Source organism: Schistocerca serialis, chromosome 1 (assembly GCF_023864345.2).
Source record: "Schistocerca serialis cubense isolate TAMUIC-IGC-003099 chromosome 1, iqSchSeri2.2, whole genome shotgun sequence".
Lineage (NCBI taxonomy): Eukaryota > Metazoa > Arthropoda > Insecta > Orthoptera > Acrididae > Schistocerca > Schistocerca serialis.
In genome coordinates, this window is record NC_064638.1 from 68,883,100 (window position 1) to 68,906,094 (window position 22,995).

The 22,995-nt window shown below is 39.0% G+C and overlaps 1 protein-coding gene across 4 annotated transcripts in view; it reads left to right on the forward strand.

Moving 5' to 3' along the window:
• LOC126461530 (HEAT repeat-containing protein 6) overlaps positions 1–14,071 on the forward strand; it is an 80,047-nt gene extending 65,976 nt beyond the window's left edge. For 2 of the 4 annotated variants that reach the window (XM_050096003.1, XM_050096004.1), the window contains 3 exons: positions 3,358–3,435; positions 5,644–5,859; positions 13,726–14,071. In XM_050096003.1, coding sequence (XP_049951960.1) covers positions 3,358–3,435; positions 5,644–5,859; positions 13,726–13,995 — 564 coding nt within the window. In that variant the 3' untranslated portion in view covers positions 13,996–14,071. Of the gene's footprint in view, positions 1–3,357; positions 3,436–5,643; positions 5,860–6,801; positions 6,927–13,725 lie in introns of those variants that run through there. The other 2 variants (XR_007585948.1, XM_050096005.1) reach the window with 2 other exon arrangements.
• Positions 14,072–22,995: the final 8,924 nt, after the last annotated feature.

The following is a 22,995-nucleotide window of genomic DNA, read 5'->3' on the forward strand; positions in this document are numbered from 1 at the left end:
CAGCTAGAAAGAAGTACCCTTTTTGTCACCCAGTACCACCATGGACTGGAACAGCCGAACAACATCCTTTGTCAAGTCCTTGATTATTTGTCGTCATGTCCTAAAATGAGGACACTCTACCCAAAATCCTACCCACCGCACCTCATATCCCTGTGGAAGACCCAGGTACAAGGCTTGCCCAACCCATCCACCTGGCACTTCCTATTTCAGTCCTGTCACAGGATTATCCTACCCCCATCAGAGTCTGGGCCACCTGTGAAAGCATACATGTCATATACCAGCTATGCTGCAATCATTGCACAGTTTTTTTTATGTTGGTATGACTAGCATTGAACTGTCCACCAGTATGAATTACCACTGCCAAACTGTGGGCAAAACCGAAGTGAACCTTCCTGTGGCACAGGACGCAACTGAAGAACACACTTGATTTCAGTGGCTGCTTCACAACCCAGTCCATCTGGATGTTCCACTCGACCACCACCTTTCCTGAACTACACAGATGTGAATTATCTTTACAACATATTCACTACTCCCAAAATGGTATTGGCATTAGTTTATGGTAGCGTACTGCCCCTGTACCCTCCACCCAACAGTTTCCACCACATTTGTCCATTCACAATCCCCCCTCCACCACCTGATAATGAATGCCCTGGTAGCCTTGTCCTCCACATATTTCCTGATTTCCTACATGCTCCACCAGGCAGTGCTGACTCCTCTCCCCACCCTTATCATGCTATCTCTCCCTGTTTCCTGTCCCACTCTTGACTTTTGCTCCCACTCGGTGGGCTACAGTTGCATTCTGGTCATAGCGGCCGGAAATAGCAGTCGTGTGTGTAAGGTGTGCTTGATTGTGTTAATGTGTGTGTGTTTCCCATTTTGAAGAAAGCTTTGGCCAAAAGCTACATGTGTAACAGTCTTTTGGTTGTGCCTGTTTGCAACTCAATGTGTCATCTTTATGGTGAGTAGCAATCTATCCTTTTCATAATATTGTTGATACCCCAACCTGGACTTTCCATTGTATATTATTTCTTTTTTGAGTTGTTGTCATTGCGTGTTCATACCTCTAATTTGCCTAAGAAATATATTCGTATTAAATGATTTTTCAAGTGATAGCATGCAGTATTTGCATAGTTAATATTACTTAAAATACAATACAGTGAGAGGTATTGGCTAACTGTACTGGTCTTATACCAAATTCTAACGTGGGAGACTAATATGCACAAAGAAGGGCAGCGAAAATGGTCTCAGGTTTTTCTGACTAACAGGAGACTATAACGGAAATGCTGAAAAACCTGACTTCACAGATGATTGGATGTAGATGCTAGTTATCCCAATGAAACTTACTTTCGAAGTCTCAAGTACCTGTATAAAGTGAAGAATTTAGGAAAATACCACATTCCCCTACATTTCTTGTTTTAGGGATCACAAAGACAAGATTAAGGTAATTACAGAACTTGCAAACGTATTTGAGCAGTTATTCTCCATATGCAAATGCAACAGGAAAAACCCTTATATGCGTGAGAATGATAAGTACCATCTGCTTTGCACTTCACAGTGGTTTGCCAATAGTGCCGTGCCTTGTGTGACTGGAGAGGTCCATTCATACTAAACTCATGCAGTTACGAGCTATCAGCTAAGGGAAAACATTAAAAATGTGTTTGTACAAAGTGCAATATCAGCATAATTTGATAGAGTTTGAATGGACTGTATTATTCGTCTTCTGGACATATGGTTTTGTTATACAGTATTTCATCCTTTGAGAATAGAAGAGGAAATGTTATGCCATGATAATAAAAACAACAGAATGCTACAATATTTGCATCTTGCATGCTGGCCCCCTACATTTCATGCAAAAAAAAAGGGGGGGGGGGAGAGGGCAGCTTGTAAGTCACTAGCATGCTGTTGGTGATTGTGCTAGAAGCATATAATAAATTTTGCTGCAGGTTCACAGAAGTGTGACCACATGCTGATTAATTAATAACCCCATACGAAACTGTACATCACTACCACTTCATCATATGTGGCAGGTAGTACTCCTATTACACTTGCAAATAATGCTGAGGAAAAGTGACTGCCTGTTCTTCTCTGTACAACTCCAAATTTCTCTGATATTACTATTGTGGCCATTATAGTATGTATAAGGGAAGAAGTTTTATTATCTTTTTGACAACTTTAAGGTCAGGTCTCTCAATTATTAGAACTGAAAGTAATCAGTATTTACTTGGCAAGGTAGAGACACAAAGTTTTTGTTCACCAGACATGCTCGGTCAAATACCAAGTAACTGACCAAGCTCGCACAATGCTGAGACACTGAATTAAATGTGGGAGGATAGTTGTTCAAATCCTGTTTTAGGTTTACCTTGTTTCTGTAAAAAATTTGAGGCAAATGCCAGAATGATTCCTGTGAAAGCTGATCATCAGTGTCCTTCCCATAATGTGAGTATGTGTTCCATCACTAATGCTCTTGTGAAGAGGATGTTAAACCCTAATCTCTCTCTCTCTCTCTCTCTCTCTCTCTCTCTCTCTCTCTCTCTCCCCCCCCCCCCCCCTTCCCTCCCTTCTTCCTCCCTACCAATCCTTTAATTCCAGACTCATCCACAACGACAAAAACACAGCACCAAAGTACACTGTCCAAGCATTTGTCACTGTTATCTGTATGATACACACTTCATAACATAATACAGCAGCAAACTCCAAATTGCTTCCAGTGTAATCAATGCCCACTACCCCTGGGATGAAAATGATACAGGACTGCCTTTTATTGTTCTTTTGATGAAACAAACCTGTAGCTTATTGTACAGGTCCAGTTTAAGGACCACCCACTGCCCCTCTCTCTACTATTAATTCTGTTTTATAAGGATGCCAGACAAAGGAACAGTTATCTAGAATGGCCCACATAAGGATTTTCTATAGTATCTGCTTTTTGGATGACTAGCTTTCTGTGGTTGTTCTGTTTTAAGTTGCTGTGGGTAGCAATGCTTAAATTGCGTGTTGTGTGTAGTCAAATAATGTAAGACTTTTTTAACCCTATATTACACTACATTGCATGTGCCTGTACATACATACTGAAATTATATGATGTCCCATGGTTTAAATTTCTTGTGTTCGCTATGTCCACAAATAGAAAGGAGCAGTGTTAATTCTGGTGATCAATGTGAACTGCAGCATAGCTAGTGTTCATCTGGCAGTTTCTCTTTTCTAGCATTGGCAGACTTTGTTGCTTACTTAAAGATGTGTTGAAAAATTTTCTACATTTCTGTTTTGCTCAGAATGTTAGTTAATTAACATGGTTTGTTACAAACTGTTACATAGGTGTTTTTCATTGCATGGTAAAAACTGGTATTTTTCTTTCCACAGGTACGGTGGAATGCTTGCTATGCAGTTGGAAATGTGCTGCGAAACAGATTTCTTTATGCAGAAAATGCAGAATGGCTGGTAAAAATATTTAATTTATTTTTCAGAAAATTTAGGTCTTATTTAGTTACACATGACTTAAGACTCAGTTCCAAATAGGGAATTCTTCTGTTATTATGATTGTTATTATTATTTTTGTGTTGTGGACTCATGCGATAGCAGTCAATTAAAACATTATTTTTGTTGTTCATAAGAACTGGATAGAATATTCAAGTATTAACTCTTGAAAGTCATAATTATTATCTAACAATTGTGAATTAGCTTCTCACGGTTTTTCTGCGTCATTAAAGCAGATGGTAGGATGGTTCCATACACAGGCTATAGCTAAATTCTTCTGTATGCTTCTCCATCTGAATTAGTGGAAATGGAAGAGTTGAATCATCTTTTTAACGATTGTGATGATATACAGTATAACGTACTGTCTGTCTTTGCAGGGGCAATACTTCATTATTGTTGATCATGTAAATAGGTGACACTAGCTACATTTATAAATCAAATGTGGTGAGAATTTCTCAGTTTGAGCATAAGCAATGCAATTATTAAAATAAACTTATACTTCACATAAAAAGGACAAAAATTACGTAAGATGAATGTCAAATCTAATACAAGCCCATTCACTATACTTGTTCCATTTACTTTTATAATTATTGTTCAGTTTTTTACACTACTGCTTGTGAAGGTGCAAATTATGTAATATGGAAAATGTCTGCAGCACCTCAGTATTGACATTATAAAAAAAGAGAATTGCACTATTTCACTTTTAATGTTTTGCTGTTAGTGTTTATATTGATATTGAACTTAAGAGCATTAGGTGTTATTAACTAGAATTTTGCATGAAATTATTTTCCTTGTTCTTTTGCGTATTGTTTGAATATTTTGATGATGTTTAAAATTGATTTCTTCCTTCATGGATATTTATTTGTGTAGCAAACACAAACAGTTGATTTCTCTCACAGAAGAACATATGACATCTGTCGTTGATACTATACGGTGGGGGAAATTGAAATTTGCACTGTAACCAGCATATTTACTTTTTGAAAAGCCCACAGGAGCGCAGCAGGGTTTAATGTCAAAAATAGCATGTACTTCAGTGGGCAAACCTTCCATTGTTCGCTGATCATGAACTATGGTTGGCTGGCTGTGATTATTAAGCCCCACTGCATTTTCGTAAGCTTGTCAGACACTCTATAACTGTACTGTAGCTCCTGATTCATTTATACTTGCTCACATTTTTTCTGACTCCGTAAATATCACTTTCCTCAGCAATGGATGTCTTTATTTTATACACTGAAGAATTTTTTAAAGAAATTACAAAGTTTGTGAGTGTAAAATTAGCAATAAGCATCGTATTCTGTGTTGCACAATACACCCTCTCCATACCACCAACCTAACTGCATAACTGTATCTGGCTTGATGAACAGTTTGACAGAACAAAGAAATGTAATGGTATACCATCTACAATAGATCTACGCAAAGTAAGCAAATCTATATTGAAACAAATGTTCCAGACAGATGATTGCCATATTCTAATACTTTTTTTGGAAATTTAGCAAGAAGTAGGGCTGTCACACCTAATTTTATAGTAATGCAGAAACTTATAGTTGCATACCAGTTCAGCAGTTTAAAATGATTCAAAGTGAGAGGAGACAACTTGAAATATTGTATCAAATGAAAAGTATTAAGAGAGGGATCCAGATTAGCTCAAATGCACTGTAGGGAATTGAATTATCACTCACACTGAAGCAGATGTGATGAATGATGAACAGAAAACCTGAATAGAACTAAGAGATTTATCAGCTCTCAGATTTCCATTCTTGTTCAGAAAAAAATTGATTGAAATCTAAGTGGAAACTTCAGAGAGACAGGAAGAGAGGGATTTATGATCAGTGGAAAATAATTGACTTGCAGGATAGGAATAATGCAGTGAATAGATGCTAACAGAAAGTATGTGGAAAGGATTAGGAAAATGCATTACAGCATAAGAATATTACCAGTTGTGGAAAATAAAGACAAGGAAAAAAATCAATGTTGGGGAGTCATTTAATGTGGTTTAGTGCAGATGGGAAACCCTACCTCCAGTAGCACGGCAGGTGGTTTGAAGAGAAGACACTTCTAGAAGCTTTTTAAGAATTTTTATGGATTGGCATATTATTTGAAAACTTTTGTAACAGACACATTTCTTTTAGATTCAGAGTTCTGTATGATAGTATGTTTTTGTAATTTTTTCAGGCATCTGCTTTCCACACATTGTTGGAATTAGTACAGAATTTTCGTAACTTCAAAGTAAGGATTAGTGCAGCAGCTGCTTTAGCAGCCCCTTCCACAAGAGAACAGTATGGAAGTCTCTACATAAATGTTTGGATAGCATTGATCCATGCACTGGAGAATTCTCACAATATGGAAGACTTCAATGAATACCAGCATCAAGATAATCTTGTACAACAGGTATCATTAATTTACAATAGTGCTCTTAATCACCTCTAGACAATACTTCCCACAAAACAATAAAATTACCACTTTTTATTTTTTCCCCAAGCACCTAGTCCAGTGGTTTAGTAAATCTGTGTGGAGAACACAATTTTTGAGAAAGTATCGTTACATATTGCATATCATGTAGGCGTTGTTAACTGTATTGCAAGTAGAGATGCAAACTTTGCCAAAGTACTGATATATAGACTTTCAGTAAATTGTCTATATGATATATATTCTGGCATTACAAGAGGTCTGTCACTGTCTATTTACATACATGTTTCTTTTTAAATACAATTTTTAAATTTTTACAATGAATCTTAACACTTTCTTGTGTAACTTACTGACCTGTTTTGCATGCCTCTGCCTCATTGAATCTGTCCTTTAATTTTAACTCCTGTAAGTATTGGATATGATAAAGCATTATTTAATAACATACAAAACACTGCAGAATTTACTATGCATTATCTTCATATTTATAGCACTAAATTCAGTATGTAATTTTAATATCGGAAGAGTTGAGACATTGACAGGCACATACAAAAGAGAAAGGAAACTTTCCAAAAAAAATAGCAACATTTTTCTCTCTCTTGCATATTCCTGTTGCTGACTCAATGTGTCCTTTAGTCAGTTAGTTGTCTCTTTTACTCCAGATTATTTACATTCTACCAAAAGGTTCAATTTAGAGCATTAAATTTTTAGCATGTATAAGCATCAGTATCGTAACACAAATTGGTGAGCTGTACCCAGTAAAAGACATTTCGAAATGTAGACAAGTGGCAGTGATCAACAATATAACTATATATCTTTACAGCAATTAAAAGCTAATGAACTGAACATGGTTATACACTCATTGATGACTAGATATTGACTGTGTGACATGCTACTTTACATTTTAACTATCAAACATTGATTTAGGCTTTGTGCAAGACTCCTGCTCATAGGTGAACAGCTGCGCGGGATTAGCCGAGTGGTCTAGGGCGCTGCAGTCATGGACTGTGTGGCTGGTCCCGGCGGAGGTTTGAGTCCTCCCTTGAGCATGGGTGTGTGTGTTTGTACTTAGGATAATTTAGGTTAAGTAGTGTGTAAGCTTAGGGACAGATGACCTTAGCAGTTAAGTCCCATAAAATTTCACACACATTTGAACATTTTGAACATAGGTGAACATACTACAGAAGCTGCGAAACAGTTAAGATACACTACTGTTACATTTTGTATGTTAAAATACAAGACAAAATTAAAGATACCAAGATACAATAAGCAGTGAAGTAAATTTAGCAAAAGCTGTATAATTTGAAAATGACAAAAATGGACTAATAGTAGGTACTACTTTATGATAGATAGATAGATAGATAGATAGATAGATATGAATATAATAGAGGGAAACATTCCACGTGGGAAAAATATATCTAAAAAGAAAGATGATGAAACTTACCAAACAAAAGCGCTGGCAGGTCGATAGACACACAAACAAACACAAACATACACACAAAATTCTAGCTTTCGCAACCAATGGTTGCCTCGTCAGGAAAGAGGGAAGGAGAAGGAAAGACAAAAGGATATGGGTTTTAAGGGAGAGGGTAAGGAGTCATTCCAATCCCGGGAGCGGAAAGACTTACCTTAGGGGGAAAAAAGGACAGGTATACACTCGCACACACACACATATCCATCCACACATACACAGACACAAGCAGACATTTGTAAAGGCCTTTACAAATGTCTGCTTGTGTCTGTGTATGTGTGGATGGATATGTGTGTGTGTGCGAGTGTATACCTGTCCTTTTTTCCCCCTAAGGTAAGTCTTTCCGCTCCCGGGATTGGAATGACTCCTTACCCTCTCCCTTAAAACCCATATCCTTTTGTCTTTCCTTCTCCTTCCCTCTTTCCTGACGAGGCAACCATTGGTTGCGAAAGCTAGAATTTTGTGTGTATGTTTGTGTTTGTTTGTGTGTCTATCGACCTGCCAGCGCTTTTGTTTGGTAAGTTTCATCATCTTTCTTTTTAGATATAGATAGATAGATAGATAGATATCGAGTGATTAAAGGCCCTGCAGACCAGCACTGCTTTCACAAACTGCCTTCATCCCTTCCTGTTTTTTGCTTGTATTCTCCAGGTGTCTTCAGTCCCCAGGGCTGCTAGGTCCTTCATCAGGTTGTCCGTCCTGCGCTGCCTTGGTCGTCCAATGGGGTGTTTGGTTTCCCTTCTAGTGCCGTCTTCGCCTGTCTTCCATCTGGCATACGGGCTAAGTGGGCCACCCATTGTAATCTTTTGCTCTTTATCTTCTTTACGATAGTTGGTTGTTGCATTAGAAGGTAGATTTTCTCGTTTTTCCTTCTCCTCCATTCTCCGTTATCTAAAACTGGTCCCACATCTTCCTCATTACTCTTCTTTCAAATATTAGTAGTTTTTCCTTTTCTCACTTAGTCATGCTCCATGTTTCTGAACCATAGATTTTCATCTTAGTGTTCACTGAGATTGATTTAGAGCCGAGTGTCTCTCTGAGGGAATGGATACATTTCATTCCCACTGCTATTCTTTCCCTGATGTCCATTTTTATGTTGTTGTCCATGGTAAACCAAGATCCCAAGTATTTCAACTGGTGTACTCTCAAACCTCTTGCCATCTATCTCAAGAAATTCTTCCTGCTCTTGTCTTCTTTCTAATTGCATGAACTCTGTTTTTTCTTGATTCACTTTGAGCCCTTCCTTCTGTGCATAATTGTCCATTTTTTGGCACATTCTTTTCAACTGGTGCTCTGCATATGCAAGGCAATTGAAGTTACCGTCCATTCGTACTCCAGCCCCCTCCTGTTGCCTACACTCCTTTAGTACTTTCTCTAACATGACATTGAGCAGAGCACATGAGAGAGCATCCCCTTGTCTGAGGCCTGTCTCAATCTCAAATGTTTCTGATGTGACTCCTCAGAAATGTACTGCTGCCTTTGGCCCTTCCATGCAAGCTTGCACCATTCTCACTACCTTCTCAGGAATTCTGAAGTCACGCGTTGCATTGTATAGGCTATTCCTGTGGACGCTGTCATATGCACATTGAAAATTGACAAACAGGCTGTAGATATCTTTATCATGTTCCCAGTGTTTTTCAAACAATTGTCTTAGTGTGAAAATTTGATCTACTGTCAATGTGATCTATTGTCAATTGGTTTGTTCGAAAGCCAGTTTGGTACTCCTGTATGTTGTTCTCCATGAATGGTTGCAATTTTCTGAGGATAATGATGGACAGTACCTTATACGTTACATTCAACAAGCTGATTCCATTTTGCTTCCCTTCTTGTATATTGGGCATATTATAGCCAACTTCCATTCTTCTGGCAGTGTCTCCTTCTCCCATATCAACTGCATCAGTTTATGTATCTCTTAAGTGTAAGCTCTCACCTCCCTCATTGATTAATTCTGATGTTGTTCTGTCCTCCCCTGGAGCTTTGTTGTTTCTGAGTCCTTTGATTGCTATCGTCACGTCTTATTAACTAACTTCCTATTCTTCTTCATTTTTCCTTTCATCCATAGTATCTGCAGGTAACATCTCATCTGGGTCTGGGTGATTAAACAGTTCTGGGAAGTATTCTTTCCATCTTTCTACAATTCTTTCCTTGTCATTTATAAAGTTGCGTTCTTACCTCTAATGAATGACAGGGAAATTTTAATTCGTATGGGGACGCCCAAAGTTTACTAAGAATTTTCTAGAAAGTGAAATTTTCTGACTGAAATAATTAACAAACTAATGGGTTATTTTAATAAAAGTATATATTTTTAGAAGCAGGAAAATTTGGGACACTAAACTATAACACTGAATTTTAGAAAGAATCACATTTTTAGATTCATACTTTCTGGAACGCAAGAATTTTAAATAAAAATATCTTTTCAGATGGTAAGTTCTCAGGAAAGTAAAACATTTGTGTGAAGAAGGAGAATGAGGGCTTCCATCTTATAACAATGTGCACATGATTAACTGGTATCATAAATTATGCATATTTCTTCAAATAAAATGTTTCCATATGAACTAAAGATACTAGTGTTATCATCAACTAGTGCACTGTACTGTTAGTGCACTGTACTGTGAATAATAAAGTTCAGCAGGGTACTGTGTGAATAAGAAATCTTGTGTTATGTAATTATGGTATAGAAACTACTATTAAAAAGAGTTCAACAAAGAAACAAATATTGACATCAGGAGTGGTGTAAGAATAAGTAGGATAGTCCAATATTGCTCCGTTACATTTGCTTTTAAATTACAGCAAATTTATAGGGCTGGTTACTTAAGCTATAGAGAGGTAAGGCAGAAAATAATTCTTCTAAATTGAAAATAATATTGGTGGAAACTCCAGATAGGAATATTAACAATGTAGGAAAAGACAGATTGCTACTTACCATAAAGAAGACCCGTCAGGTTGCAGACAGGCATGATTAAAAGACACGTGTAGTTTTCAGCCGCAGTTTTGTCGGTCAAGACACACACACACACACACACACACACACACACACACACAAACAAACAAACAAACAAACAAAGTAAGCACACCTCACGCACACATGACCACAAAGTCCATCATCTCGGGCTGGAATGCAACATCACGTGGGATGCAAGCAGCAATCTGGAGGGGTGGGGAAGGGGAGGAGATAATAGTGTAAGGGTGGGGAGAGATACGAATGCTGTCTGGTGGAATGTGCCGGGACTAGACTTCAACAGACACAATGTCAGAAGGTTGTGGGGCAGGGAGATGGGGGAAAAAGGAGCAAAAAATGAAAGGAGCAGGGAAAGACAGGTGGATGCGTTGGCAGAGATTTGCAAATAAACAAAGTGAGAGATGAGAATGGGGAGGAGAGGACGCAACATTGGGGGTGGAAACTATTGGGTGGAGGGTATGGGGACAGTGTGTTACTGTTGGTTGAGGCCAGGATAATTACGGGAGCGCAGAATTTGTTGTAAGGGTAACTCCCATCTGTGCAGTTCAGAAAAGCTGGTGGTGGAGGGAAGAAACCAGATGGCATGGGTAGTGAAGCAGCCATTGAAATCAAGTGTGTTACCTTCAGCTGCATCTTGTGCCACTGTTTGGCAGTGGCCATTCATCCTGGTGGACAGGTGGTTGGTAGTCACACCAACACAAAAAGCTATGCTATGATTGTAGCAGAGCTGGTAAATGACACGGCTGCTTTCACAGATGGCCCGGCTGCTGATAAGGTAGGATAAACCTGTGACAGGAAGTGTTGGGGAGGGTGAATTGAGTATGTTTTGCACATGGGTCTTCTACAAGGATATGATTCTTGTGACCAGCGGTTGGGATTGGGAGTGGCATAGGGATGGACTAGGATGTTGTGGAGGTTGGCTGGGCAACAGAACACCACTTTACGAGGGGTGGAAAAAATCTTGGGTAAGGATGTCCCTCATTTCAGGGCACGATGATAGGTAACCAAAGCCCTAGCGAAGGATGTAGTTCAGTTGTTCGAGTCTGGAGTGGTACAGGGTGACAAAGGAGATACTACTTTGTGGCTAGTTTTTGAGGGTGATGGGAGGATTGGGATTGTGAGAGAAAATGGCATGGGAGATCTGTTTGCAGACTAGGTCTGAGGGTAGTGCCTATCTGAAGGCCTTTGTGAGACCCTAGCATACTGAGCAGGGCAGATTTTTTCACTGAAGATATATTGCGTCCAGGTAACCATGTTACATGGGAGGGATTTTCTGGTCTGAAAGGGATGACCACTATCAGAATGCAGGTACATTTGGTGGGTTGAATGTTGACAGAGGTGCAGATGGAGCCATCAGAGAGGAGGTGGTCAACAACTAGGAAGGTGGCACACTGTGTTGAGGAGAACCATGCAAAGTGGATGGGAGAGAAGGTGTTCATGATGTTGTGAAGGAACGAAGATAGGTGTCTTGGCCCCGGGTCCAGATCATAAAGATATCAACAATGAACCTGAACCAGCCTAAGGGTTTGGTGTTTTGGGAGGCTAGGAAGGTCTCCTGTAGATCGCCCATAAAAATGTAGGCATTGGAGGGTGCCATGTGGGTGCCCATTGCTGTGCCGCAGATTTGTTTGTATACCTCCCCTCCAAATGAGAAATACTTGTGGGTTAGGATATAGTTAGTAAGGTGTATGAGGATTGAGGTAGTGGGTTTGGAGCCTGAAGGATGTTGGGAGAGGTAATGTTCAATAGTGGTAAGACCATGGGCATCAGGGATGCTGGTGTATAGGGAGGTGGTGCCAACAAGTGACGAGTAGGGATCCAGGAGGTAAAGGTGTAGGGACGGTGAAGAGTTGGTGTAGGAAGTGGCTGGCGTCTTTGACATGGTAGGCTGGATTACAGACATTTGGTTGGAGGTGTTGGTCAGTATGTACCGAAATTTAGATGAACACACATTTGGTCATATAGGATGATGATGGTACAGAAAATTTTGTACGTTATGCTTTTGGGAAAATCCCAAATTTAATTCAGCTAAATTCTGTACCCATTGATTGACATCTGACTGATTAGCTGCTAGCTAACTCACCCACTCTTGCAGATGTCTTTGTTTCAGGCACCACTTTGCTTGCATATGTGACACTCTTGTACCTGATGCCTCAGTGTTCCCTGAGGCAGGCAGTGATAAAATGTTTTATATCTTGGGAACAAAAAGTTTTTATCTTTGTGATTCAGCTGATCTCTCTCCCCCCCCCCTCTCCCCCTTCTCTCACTTACTTGTTTATGATGTTTTGCAGCAGATTCACAAATAATAATAGTGGACTGCTTTATGGTCGTCAGACTGATTTACAGCTTCTTTCTGTCCACTTTCTTGAACATTGTGTATTAATCAATTTCTTTCTCCACATTCATTGTTACTTTGTTGTTCCTTGCCCAGTTTTCTAAGTGAACAGAAACTGTTAAATTTCCACAAACAGTTACCAATTTCCATGTCTCCAGTTCTCAGAAGAGAACACTTGACTCCAGAAATGTGAAAATTAGTGCAGTCTTTCATATATTTCTGGTGGCATTTGAAATGGATTTTACTTTTTGTTTTGTTGGATTTTACTTCTTGTTTTATTGTCAGCTAAAGTCTTAACATAATGTGTTCACAAGTTCTGAGCTTGGTTTCCTGACCAAGGTCTTCTGTGTTCACCCAAGCTATTCCAGGTGAATATAAGTATGATCTTGTATATCTAAAAACAAAGATGATGTAACTTAACAAACAAGTGTTGGTATGTTGATAGAGACACTAACAAACACAAACACACACACAAAATTCAAGCTTTCGCAACCCACGGTTGCTTCATCAGGAAAGAAGGAAGGAGAGGCAAAGACGAAAGGATGTGGGTTTTAAGGGAGAGGGTAAGGAGCCACTCCAATCCCAAGAGTGGAAAGACTTACCTTAGGGGGAAAAAGGGACAGGTATACACACACACACACACACACACACACACACACACATGTGCGGATGGATATGTGTTTGTGTGCGAGTATATACCTGTCCCTTTTTCCCCCTAAGGTAAGTCTTTCTGCTCCCGGGATTGGAATGACTCCTTACCCTCTCCCTTGAAACCCACATCCTTTCGTCTTTCCCTTTCCTTCCCTCTTTCCTGATGAAGCAACCGTGGGTTGCGAAAGCTTGAATTTTGTGTGTGTGTGTGTGTGTGTGTGTGTTTGTTAGTGTCTATCAACATACCAACATTTTCGTTTGATAAGTTACATCATCTTTGTTTTTAGATATATTTTTCCCACGTGGAATGTTTCCCTATATTATAGTCATATAAGTATGATCTTGGTTTGGTATCCCATATCCTTACCAAAATACATACAATCCACCACCTGTGATAATATTTTTGATCCAACGTGTAAAATGTTTATGTTGCAGATATGCCACACACTGATCCACCTGGCAAATCTGGTTTCCGAGGCTGATCTGACTCCTCTTGAAGATATTGTTGTGTTCAATATTGATGTACTTCAGCAGAGTATTACCAGATTCCAAAGAAATGTGATTCCAGAGAAAACTGCTAACCTGATGAAGACTGCTGATTACATCTCTTCTTTTTTGCGCAATTGGAATCTCAGTGCTGACCAGAAAAGATCAGCTTCTCTTTTGCTGAGAGTGTTTTCTGTGGAAAATGACACATTTTTATAATTTTTAAACTTTTCTTGCAGTGAATTTTTATATTGTACGTATTCACACAGAATAAAATATGTTTATATATTGTTTACTGATAGTGTACTATGGCCCAATATTTTCCCCATTCTTTTTCCAACATCAGCATCACACCCACACGCAAAAATATTTGTATTTAGGCATAAATATCATTTTAAAGCAAGGTTTTTTTAAATAACAATTTCAATTAAGGTAGTATGAAAAGATTAATAATCTTCCATAATTTTTGCAGTCTACAGATTCCGATTTATTTTCTTGTACTAATAAAATATGAATTGTAACAATATTTGAAATAGAGGGAAGAAATACTAAAGGTTCTTTTAACAATGAAAATAGTAAATACTTGACAATATCATGTAATTGGATAGCTAAAATATCTACTCACCTAGCGAAGGAAGGACAACACACATATATAGAAAGGTTTTACGATTGCGAGATTTTGGCGCTAGAGGCTATGTTGTGGCAGAAGGGTTGAAACCGGGGTGAATTACCGGACAGGTTGAGAAGGAAAGACTGGTTGTTGGAGACTGCACCCTATGAGATTTGAAAATCTGAGAGCTTAAATGAGGAAGAAAGAATAATATGCAAGACTGAGATTATCGCTAAAATATTGTGCACAAGTTAATAAGAGTGAAATCTAAGTGCATTTGTATACAGCAGAGGTGGGAGGGGGATGGCCCCGGCAAAAATTGGAAAGGTCAGAAAATAAATGATGTAGAAAACTAAAAAGGAGTGAAGAAAGAAGCAGTTATTGTGAAGAAATGCTGAGATGGAACAAATTAGCGCCAGGTGGGTGGCGAGAACTAAGGACATGTAGCAGCACTAGCTTGCACCTGTCGAGTTCTGAGAAAATTAGTGTCTGGGGGAAGAATCAGATGGCGTGCGTGATGAATGTCCGTTCATCCTAACTGCTAACTTTGTGGTAGTCGTGCTGATGTAAAAGGTTCTTTTAGATGGTTTTGTTTTATCTAGGTCTCTACATGATGATACCTAAATTTGTCTAGGAAGTGTAGCCTTTTATGTCAGATGCAGTGTTTAAAATAAAATATTGATATATCTATATGGAATTGGGAGTTCTGACAGAATGTATGCAATTCCAGTGTAAATGTACCAACGAACTGAGTAATAGAGGTGTAGGACCACAATTTCTAGATATTGTTCCATGTGACCGAGAGAATAAATTATCTCTTTATTCAACATTGATTTTTGGTGCCATGTACATCAATTTATTGTCATTCATGTAATTGCAATTTGTGTTTATTTAAATGTGCATTTAACGTGCCACCACTTTATCTGGCTGGAGGATCATAATCTGAAAGTTTTACTTCAGCTATCATAGCTAATGGGCATAAAAGCAGATGTGGACAGCTCAATCATATGACATCAAACCATATTTTCAGAACAGAGCCGTGCATAGACCAAGAACAAACTGACCACCAATCCCTTAATTCTGGTATGCCGCAAAGGAAATCTGATCAGAAAATCTAGCCATATTGGTCAAAAGTTGGTATATCACGAACTCCACAGAGAATAAATAACTGTAAGGTTTTCTGATGATGTTGTACTTCTGTTAGACATGCCAAAAGACTTCAAATAGCAGTTAAACAGAATAGATAATGACTTGAAAAGAGGTTATAAGATGAACATAAAAAAAGTACAGACTGACATCAGCTAGGAAAGCATTTCTGAATAAGAGTAATTTGTTAACATCGAATATAAATTCAAATGTTAGGAAGTCTTTTCTGAAGGTATTTGTATTTAGTGTTGCCCCATGTGAAAGTGTAAAATGAATAATAAACAGTTCAGATGAGAAGAGAATGGAAGATTTTGAAAATGTGGTGCTACAAAAATACTTTATCATGATTGATTAATGGTGTACTGCCACAGTTGAGGTGTGTGTGTATAGATTCATTATAGTTTACTATTAATTGCAATGTTATTAGTGTCAAGTTGTGGCACTACGTACATCATACAACACCATTTTACAAATATTAACGTTATATACTCCTCCCACCTTACATACAGTTATAAGTGTGTGATGAACCATGTACTTTGAAATGGATTCCTTTGCAGTGTCTGATGCATGCATATGCTGTTATGTGCCACACACATGCAGCTGATGCATAGATGGGGATTCCTGTATAGCATCAGCTGCACAGTGTCAGTTAGTCTCCTATATCTGTAGTAAAAGAATGAGTGAGCATGATTTGTTGTTTTTTCTGGTGTTAGAAGACATTGAAGTTAAAGAAAGTCAGCTACAGCTATGCGAGGGAAATACTGCAACACAACCAATTTTCCAGATTGAGGAAGGCTGTTTTGAACAACTTATCAGATGGCATTTTGTTAAAAAAAAGAGTTGAAATTTCAGGGGGACCATAGCCGAGTTCAACCATGTCCTCAATCTTGTCAAAGAAGATACCAAGATTCCTCTCCCAGATATCCGTATCCTACAAGCCCATGGTGTGGGTTTTCCTGTAGTCATGTCCTAGTTCATGAACCATGGGCAACGTATGAGTGGCCAAGTAAGTGGTCCTGACAGTCGGGATACCAGTTACTTTGAAATAAGGCTGGGCATCTCGGACATATTCTGAGTCGTGGTCACCTTTGTGCTCATACGGCAAAGACTACCCTCAGCCGTTAGGGGTAAGTAAGGCTAGCAACCTGCTTCCCTGGTACTTTAAATATGATGCTGGCAACAATCAGAGCAAAATGCCTCGGACCTTTGGCGGTGACAGAGTCCCACCTCTAACTGACAAACCAGGGACTCCTAAGGTACGACTTGGCAAACAAATGGTAATGAGATGGGGAGCTATTAATATCAGTGGGGGCTACTCTGGGAAGAAGATAGAGCTGGCAGAGGCTGCAAGTAAGATGGGGCTGGACGTTTTAGCTGTTAGTGACGTTCGGGTGAGAGGTGAGAAAGAAGAGGAAGTGGGAGAATACAAGCTCTACCTGTCAGGAGTCAAAGCAGGAATAGCACAATGGGGTGTAGGGCTTTACATCAGGAAAGATATGGAACCCAGCGTAGTTGTAATAAGGTATGTAAATGAACGACTGATGTGGATAGATTTGACTGTGTCTAGCAAGAAAATTAGGATTGTGTCAGTATATTCGCATTGTGAATGGACAGATCAAGATAAGATGGATAGTTTTTATGAGGCACTCAGTGATGTAGTTGTTAGAGTAAAGGACAAGGACAGTGTTCTGCTCATGGGTGATTTTAACGCCAGGATTGGAAATCGAACAGAAGGGTATGAAAAGGTTGTGGGTAAATTTGGAGTGGATATGGAGGCCAACAGGAACGGGAAACAACTCTTGGATTTCTGTGCCAGTATGGGCTTAGTAATCACAAACTCCTTTTTTAAACATAAGAACATTCACCGGTATACTTGGGAAGGCAGGGGAACCAGATCTGTCATTGACTATATAATAACAGATCAGGAATTCAGAAAGGCTGTGAGGGACACACATGTATTCAGGGGATTCTTTGATGACACTGATCATTATTTAATCTGCAGTGAAATTGGGATTGTGAGGCCGAAAGTGCAGGAGGTCAAGTCCATATGTAGGAGGATAAGAGTGGAGAAACTTCAGTATAAGGAAATCAGGCACAAGTACATAACAGCGATCTCAGAAAGGTACCAGTTAGTTGAATGTAGTCAATTACAGTCATTGGAAAAGGAATGGACAAGGTACAGGGACACAGTACTAGAAGTGGCTAAAGAATGTCTTGGAACAGTAGTGTGTAAAAGTAGGATGAAGCAAACAGCTTGGTGGAATGACACAGTCAAGGCAGCCTGTAAAAGGAAAAAGAAGGCGTATCAAAAATGGCTACATACTAGAACTCGGGTAGACAGAGAAAGTTATGTTGAAGAAAGGAACAAAGCCAAACAGATAATTGCAGCATCCAAGAAGAAATCTTGGGAAGACTTTGGAAACAGGTTGGAGACTATGGGTCAAGCTGCTGGAAAACCATTCTGGAGTGTAATTAGCAGTCTTGGAAAGGGAGGTAAGAAGGAAATGACAAGTATTTTGGACAGGTCAGGAAAACTGCTGGTGAATCCTGTGGATGCCTTGGGCAGATGGAGGGAATATTTTGAAGAGTTGCTCAATGTAGGTGAAAATGCAGTCAGTAATGTTTCAGATTTCGAGGTAGAATGGGATAGGAATGATGATGGAAATAGGATCACATTTGAGGAAGTGGAGAAAATGGTCAGTAGATTGCAGTGCAATAAAGCGGCTGGGGTGAATGAAATTAAGTCGGAACTCATCAAATACAGTGGAATCTCAGGTCTTAAATGGCTACACAGGATAATTGAAATGGCCTGGGAGTCGGGACAGGTTCCATCAGACTGGACAAAAGCAGTAATCACACCAATCTTTAAACATGGAAACAGAAAAGATTGTAACAACTACAGAGGTATCTCTTTAATCAACATTGTGGGTAAAATATTATCAGGTATTGTTGAAAGGAAAGTGTGAGTATTAGTTGAGGACCAATTGGATGAAAATCAGTGTGGGTTTAGGCCTCTTAGAGGTGGTCAGGACCAGATCTTTAGCTTATGGCAAATAATGGAGAAGTGTTATGAGTGGAACAGGGAATTGTATCTATGCTTTATAGTTCTAGAAAAGGCATATGACCGGGTTCTTAGGAGGAAGTTATTGTCTGTTCTACGAGATTATGGAATAGGAGGCAAACTTTTGCAAGCAATTAAAGGTCTTTACATGGATAGTCAGGCAGCAGTTAGAGTTGACGGTAAATTGAGCTCATGGTTCGGAGTAGTTTCAGGGGTAAGACAAGGCTGCAACCTGTCTCCACTGTTGTTCATATTATTTATGGATCATATGTTGAAAACAATAGACTGGCTGGGTGAGATTAAGATATGTGAACACAAAATAAGCAGTCTTGCATATGCGGATGACTTAGTTGTGATGGCAGATTCGATTGAAAGTTAGCAAAGTAATATTTCAGAGCTAGATCAGAAATGTAAGGACTATGGTATGAAGATTAGCATCTCCAAAACGAAAGAAATGTCAGTGGGAAAGAAATATAAACCTGTTGAGTGTCAAATAGAAGGAACATAGTTAGAACAGGTGGACGGTTTCAAGTACTTAGGATGCATATTCTCACAGGATGGCAACATAGTGAAAGAACTGGAAGCGAGGTGTAGCAAAGCTAATGCAGTGAGCGCTCAGCTACGATCTACTCTCTTCTGCAAGAAGGAAGTCAGTACCAAGACTTAAGTTATCTGTGCACCGTTCAATCTTTTGACCAACTTTGTTGTATGGGAGCGAAAGCTGGGTGGATTCAGGTTACCTTATCAACAAGGTTGAGGTTACCGGTATGAAAGTAGCTAGGATGATTGCAGGTACCAGTAGATGGGAACAATGGCAGGAGGGTGTCCACAATGAGGAAATCAAAGAAAAACTGGGAATGAACTCTATAGATGTAGCAGTCAGGGCGAACAGGCTTAGATGGTGGGGTCATGTTACATGCATGGGAGAAGCAAGGTTACCCAAGAAACTCATGGTTTCAGCAGTAGAGGGTAGGAGGAGTTGGGGCAGACCAAGGAGAAGGTACCTGTATTCGGTTAAGAATGATTTTGAAGTAATAGGCTTAACATCAGAAGAGGCACCAATGTTAGCAGTGAATAGGGGATCATGGAGGAATTTTATAAGGGGGGCTATGCTCCAGGCTGAACGCTGAAAGGCATAATCAGTCTTAAATGATGATGATGATGATGATGATGATGATGATGATGACGACAAGTCCAGATAAAAAAACTAGCTTCGACACTGAGGCATGTAAAATTCAAAATCTACCTTAATATTTTATTGATTTATTATTGTTGCAGACAGCATAAAAATGAAAATAGTATAATATAAAAAGAGGAATAAAAACTGATTGCAATGTTAAAATTGTTTGTAAGCTTGCATTTCAGTTTCTGTGTAATTGGGTAGGGCAAATATTTTATTGATTTATTATTGTTGCAGACAGCATAAAAATGAAAATAGTATAATATAAACATGAGGAATAAAAGCTGATTGCAATGTTAAAATTGTTTGTAAGCTTGCATTTCAGTTTCTGTGTAATTGGGTAGGGCAATATCAGTGTTATCGACAGTTGATGGGGTTTCAGCTATTGAGCCTGAGTAAGCACTTGGTGACGAGTGATGCATGAAAAAGTAAGAGTCAAATGAACTGTGATTTTCCAATTAGATAACCATTTACAGAGTTCTCATTTCGGCTGTAGAAATAGATGTCTTTGTCAGTTTTCTTCAGCCAGTGTTTCCAATATGATTTCTCTCTCAGCCTGCTGAGAATTCATCAACTTCAAGATTTTGTTGTTTTGATGCGTTCTTTTTCTGGGTGGTCAAACAACACCATGTCTTACATGTTTTCTGAAAAAATGTCTTTATTAGACGAAGTTGGTTATGTTTGACACACCTCTCGTCACTTGCCATCATCATGTAGACTTTGCGCTTCATCAACCTCGATGTTGGATATACTTCTTTGAAATAAATTACAAAAATAACTTAAGATAAATAATAAGTTTAAAAAATCAAAAAAATGTGAACAGGCAAATTGGGTGGTAACCTGATCTCACTTGTGATCGACTTTACTTAAAAATGTTAACATATTGAGGTGTAACAGGTTGTTCCACATCTTTCTCCCAATATGAAAGATGTTTGTGTAGGTATATGTAGAGAATCTCCGCTGTGTGCACGTAGATTTTGGTATGTGCAGAGAGAATGCAATGCAAGAAGCTTAAGCACAAGAAATTGACGAAGTGCAATGCTGTCAAGAGTCAAGCTGGCATTTGTGCTTTGGCATCATGGCTTGGCAGTGGTTTCTAAGGCTCTAAGAAAGCACCTCTGCTGACAGTGTAAATACACAGAAACAATTGGACAGTGTAAATACACAGAAACAATTGAAAGAAACTGTGGACAAATGTCTTTCAAATGCTTTTCTGAGATTCACTTCAGCTAGTTGTTCTGAGTAATAATTTATCTGTAGCTAAACGTTGTAATTATTGAATACGAGAACAACCAAATACAGAATAGTTCTTATTATAGCATATTGTTGTGAGTTGGCATAGATGTGACCTGTCTTTACAGCCTTTGATCCTCTGCACATGGCACAATTAGTGGCACTGCATAGCAGGTCCAATGAATTAAGAAAAAACACAAGGTGGCTGTAAGTCGTCAATAATGTAGAAGTGCTCATGAACAACATACAGGTGACAGATCAGTCGAGCTTTGACAACTTAGTTATGACTTGTAACTGGGGTCATTTTTGTATCACTCCATTTGGCACCTTAGGTTAAGGATGCACATAAGAGGTGCTGAAATGAGAGAGCTTTCGGGATAAAAAAAGGTATTTTCAAGAAATAACAGAGAAATGCATGAGATTACCTAGAGCAACAGAAGGTGAACACGTGCTGTAGTGTTGCCCAATATAATTATTATGTTTAAGAAGAAGTTATTTGGTGACTTGATAAAAACAAACAAGTATGAATTAGCACAACAGAAGACATAAATAGCATTAGTTGGCCACAGTGACCAGGTCAACAACAAGAAATATTTACTTGTTGAAATAGATATTGGCACAAGAGTGAAGAAAAAGTATGATGAAAGATTCTGACGTGCTGTTTCTGTTCCCATATCAGTAGCAGCAACCTGAGAACCATCTTTGTTGCAACCACACAACGTGATAGTAGTGCAGCCTTGCATCCGAGGGCAGTGGCCGATAAGCCGACTACGTGACTGCTGCACAGCAGCTACGTGACACATTGCATTAGCCTCACATGTCATACTGAGAGTGTGGGGTGTGGCTGATTAGGTGAGCTGTTATCAGCTGCAAGGTTTTCTTTAAAAGGTGATCTGTATGTGATATGTATGTGAAGTGTGGGTGATAAATGTTTTATTGATTTTTTTTTTTTTTTTAATTTGGTGCCTAAGTAAAGAAAATAGGCTTTCGGTGTTTGTAAGGGAAGATATTACTGTTAGTATTATTGTATGCCCGTAACTACTTGAAAAATGGATAAAAGAATGACAGAAATTTTGAAAAAATTGGATGAGTTGTTGGATAGTAGTAGAGCTCAGGCAGAGTAATTAAAGAAAATATGGGGTTTAGACACATTAAAAAAATATTGTTAGAGACACAAAATAAGAATTGTTGAATAGTATTTCAAATTTAAAAACATAGAGGGTGGGGAATTAGCTATAAAAGTAGACTTTTCAAATAGTAAAATTGCCAGTATAAAAGTGAACTGAGCAAACCTCCCTAAGAAGTTACAAACTGGACTACAGGAATCTTCAATTCAAGAAATAAAAAGTAATCAAACATCAGATACGGAAGTTGGGTAAAGATATCGTCGCAGAAGAAGCTGAGTAGCACCGTGGTGTAGTGGTTATGATACTAAACTGTTGCATGGAGATCATGAGTTCAAAGCTCACCTGGACTGTACAATTTTAATTTCTGTATTTGGTTGCAGTGCATTCCAGAAGTATCCACAAATGTCAGGAATCATTGTATTGGAATGTTCAGTAGTTGTACATGCACTGTATGTGTTCTGGGCGGAGGCAGTTCGCACCGCACTCTTGTATATGCAAGTGCTGAATAAAACTTCGTTAAGTGAAGTTAGTGTTTCTCACCTCCTTCTATGTCACATTATTCTGGTGGAGGCACTGGGTATTGGAACTTGTGATAGCGCACATTGTCGATGACACTGTGGCTCCCATCAGGCCACGACAGAGCCGCCGTTTACGTGGCGAGAAACCCGAGTTCGAGCCATATTCAACAGATCTCAATCTATCGGAGACAGAAGAAGAAGAGGGCGTTACGATGACAGCAACTGTGTGCCACTACATGAGACACAACCTTCCAGGTTCTCTGGTGACGATGGCCAAGATCCAAACAAGTGGCTGAAGGTATATGAGAATATAGCGAAATTTAACAAATGGGATGACACCATGT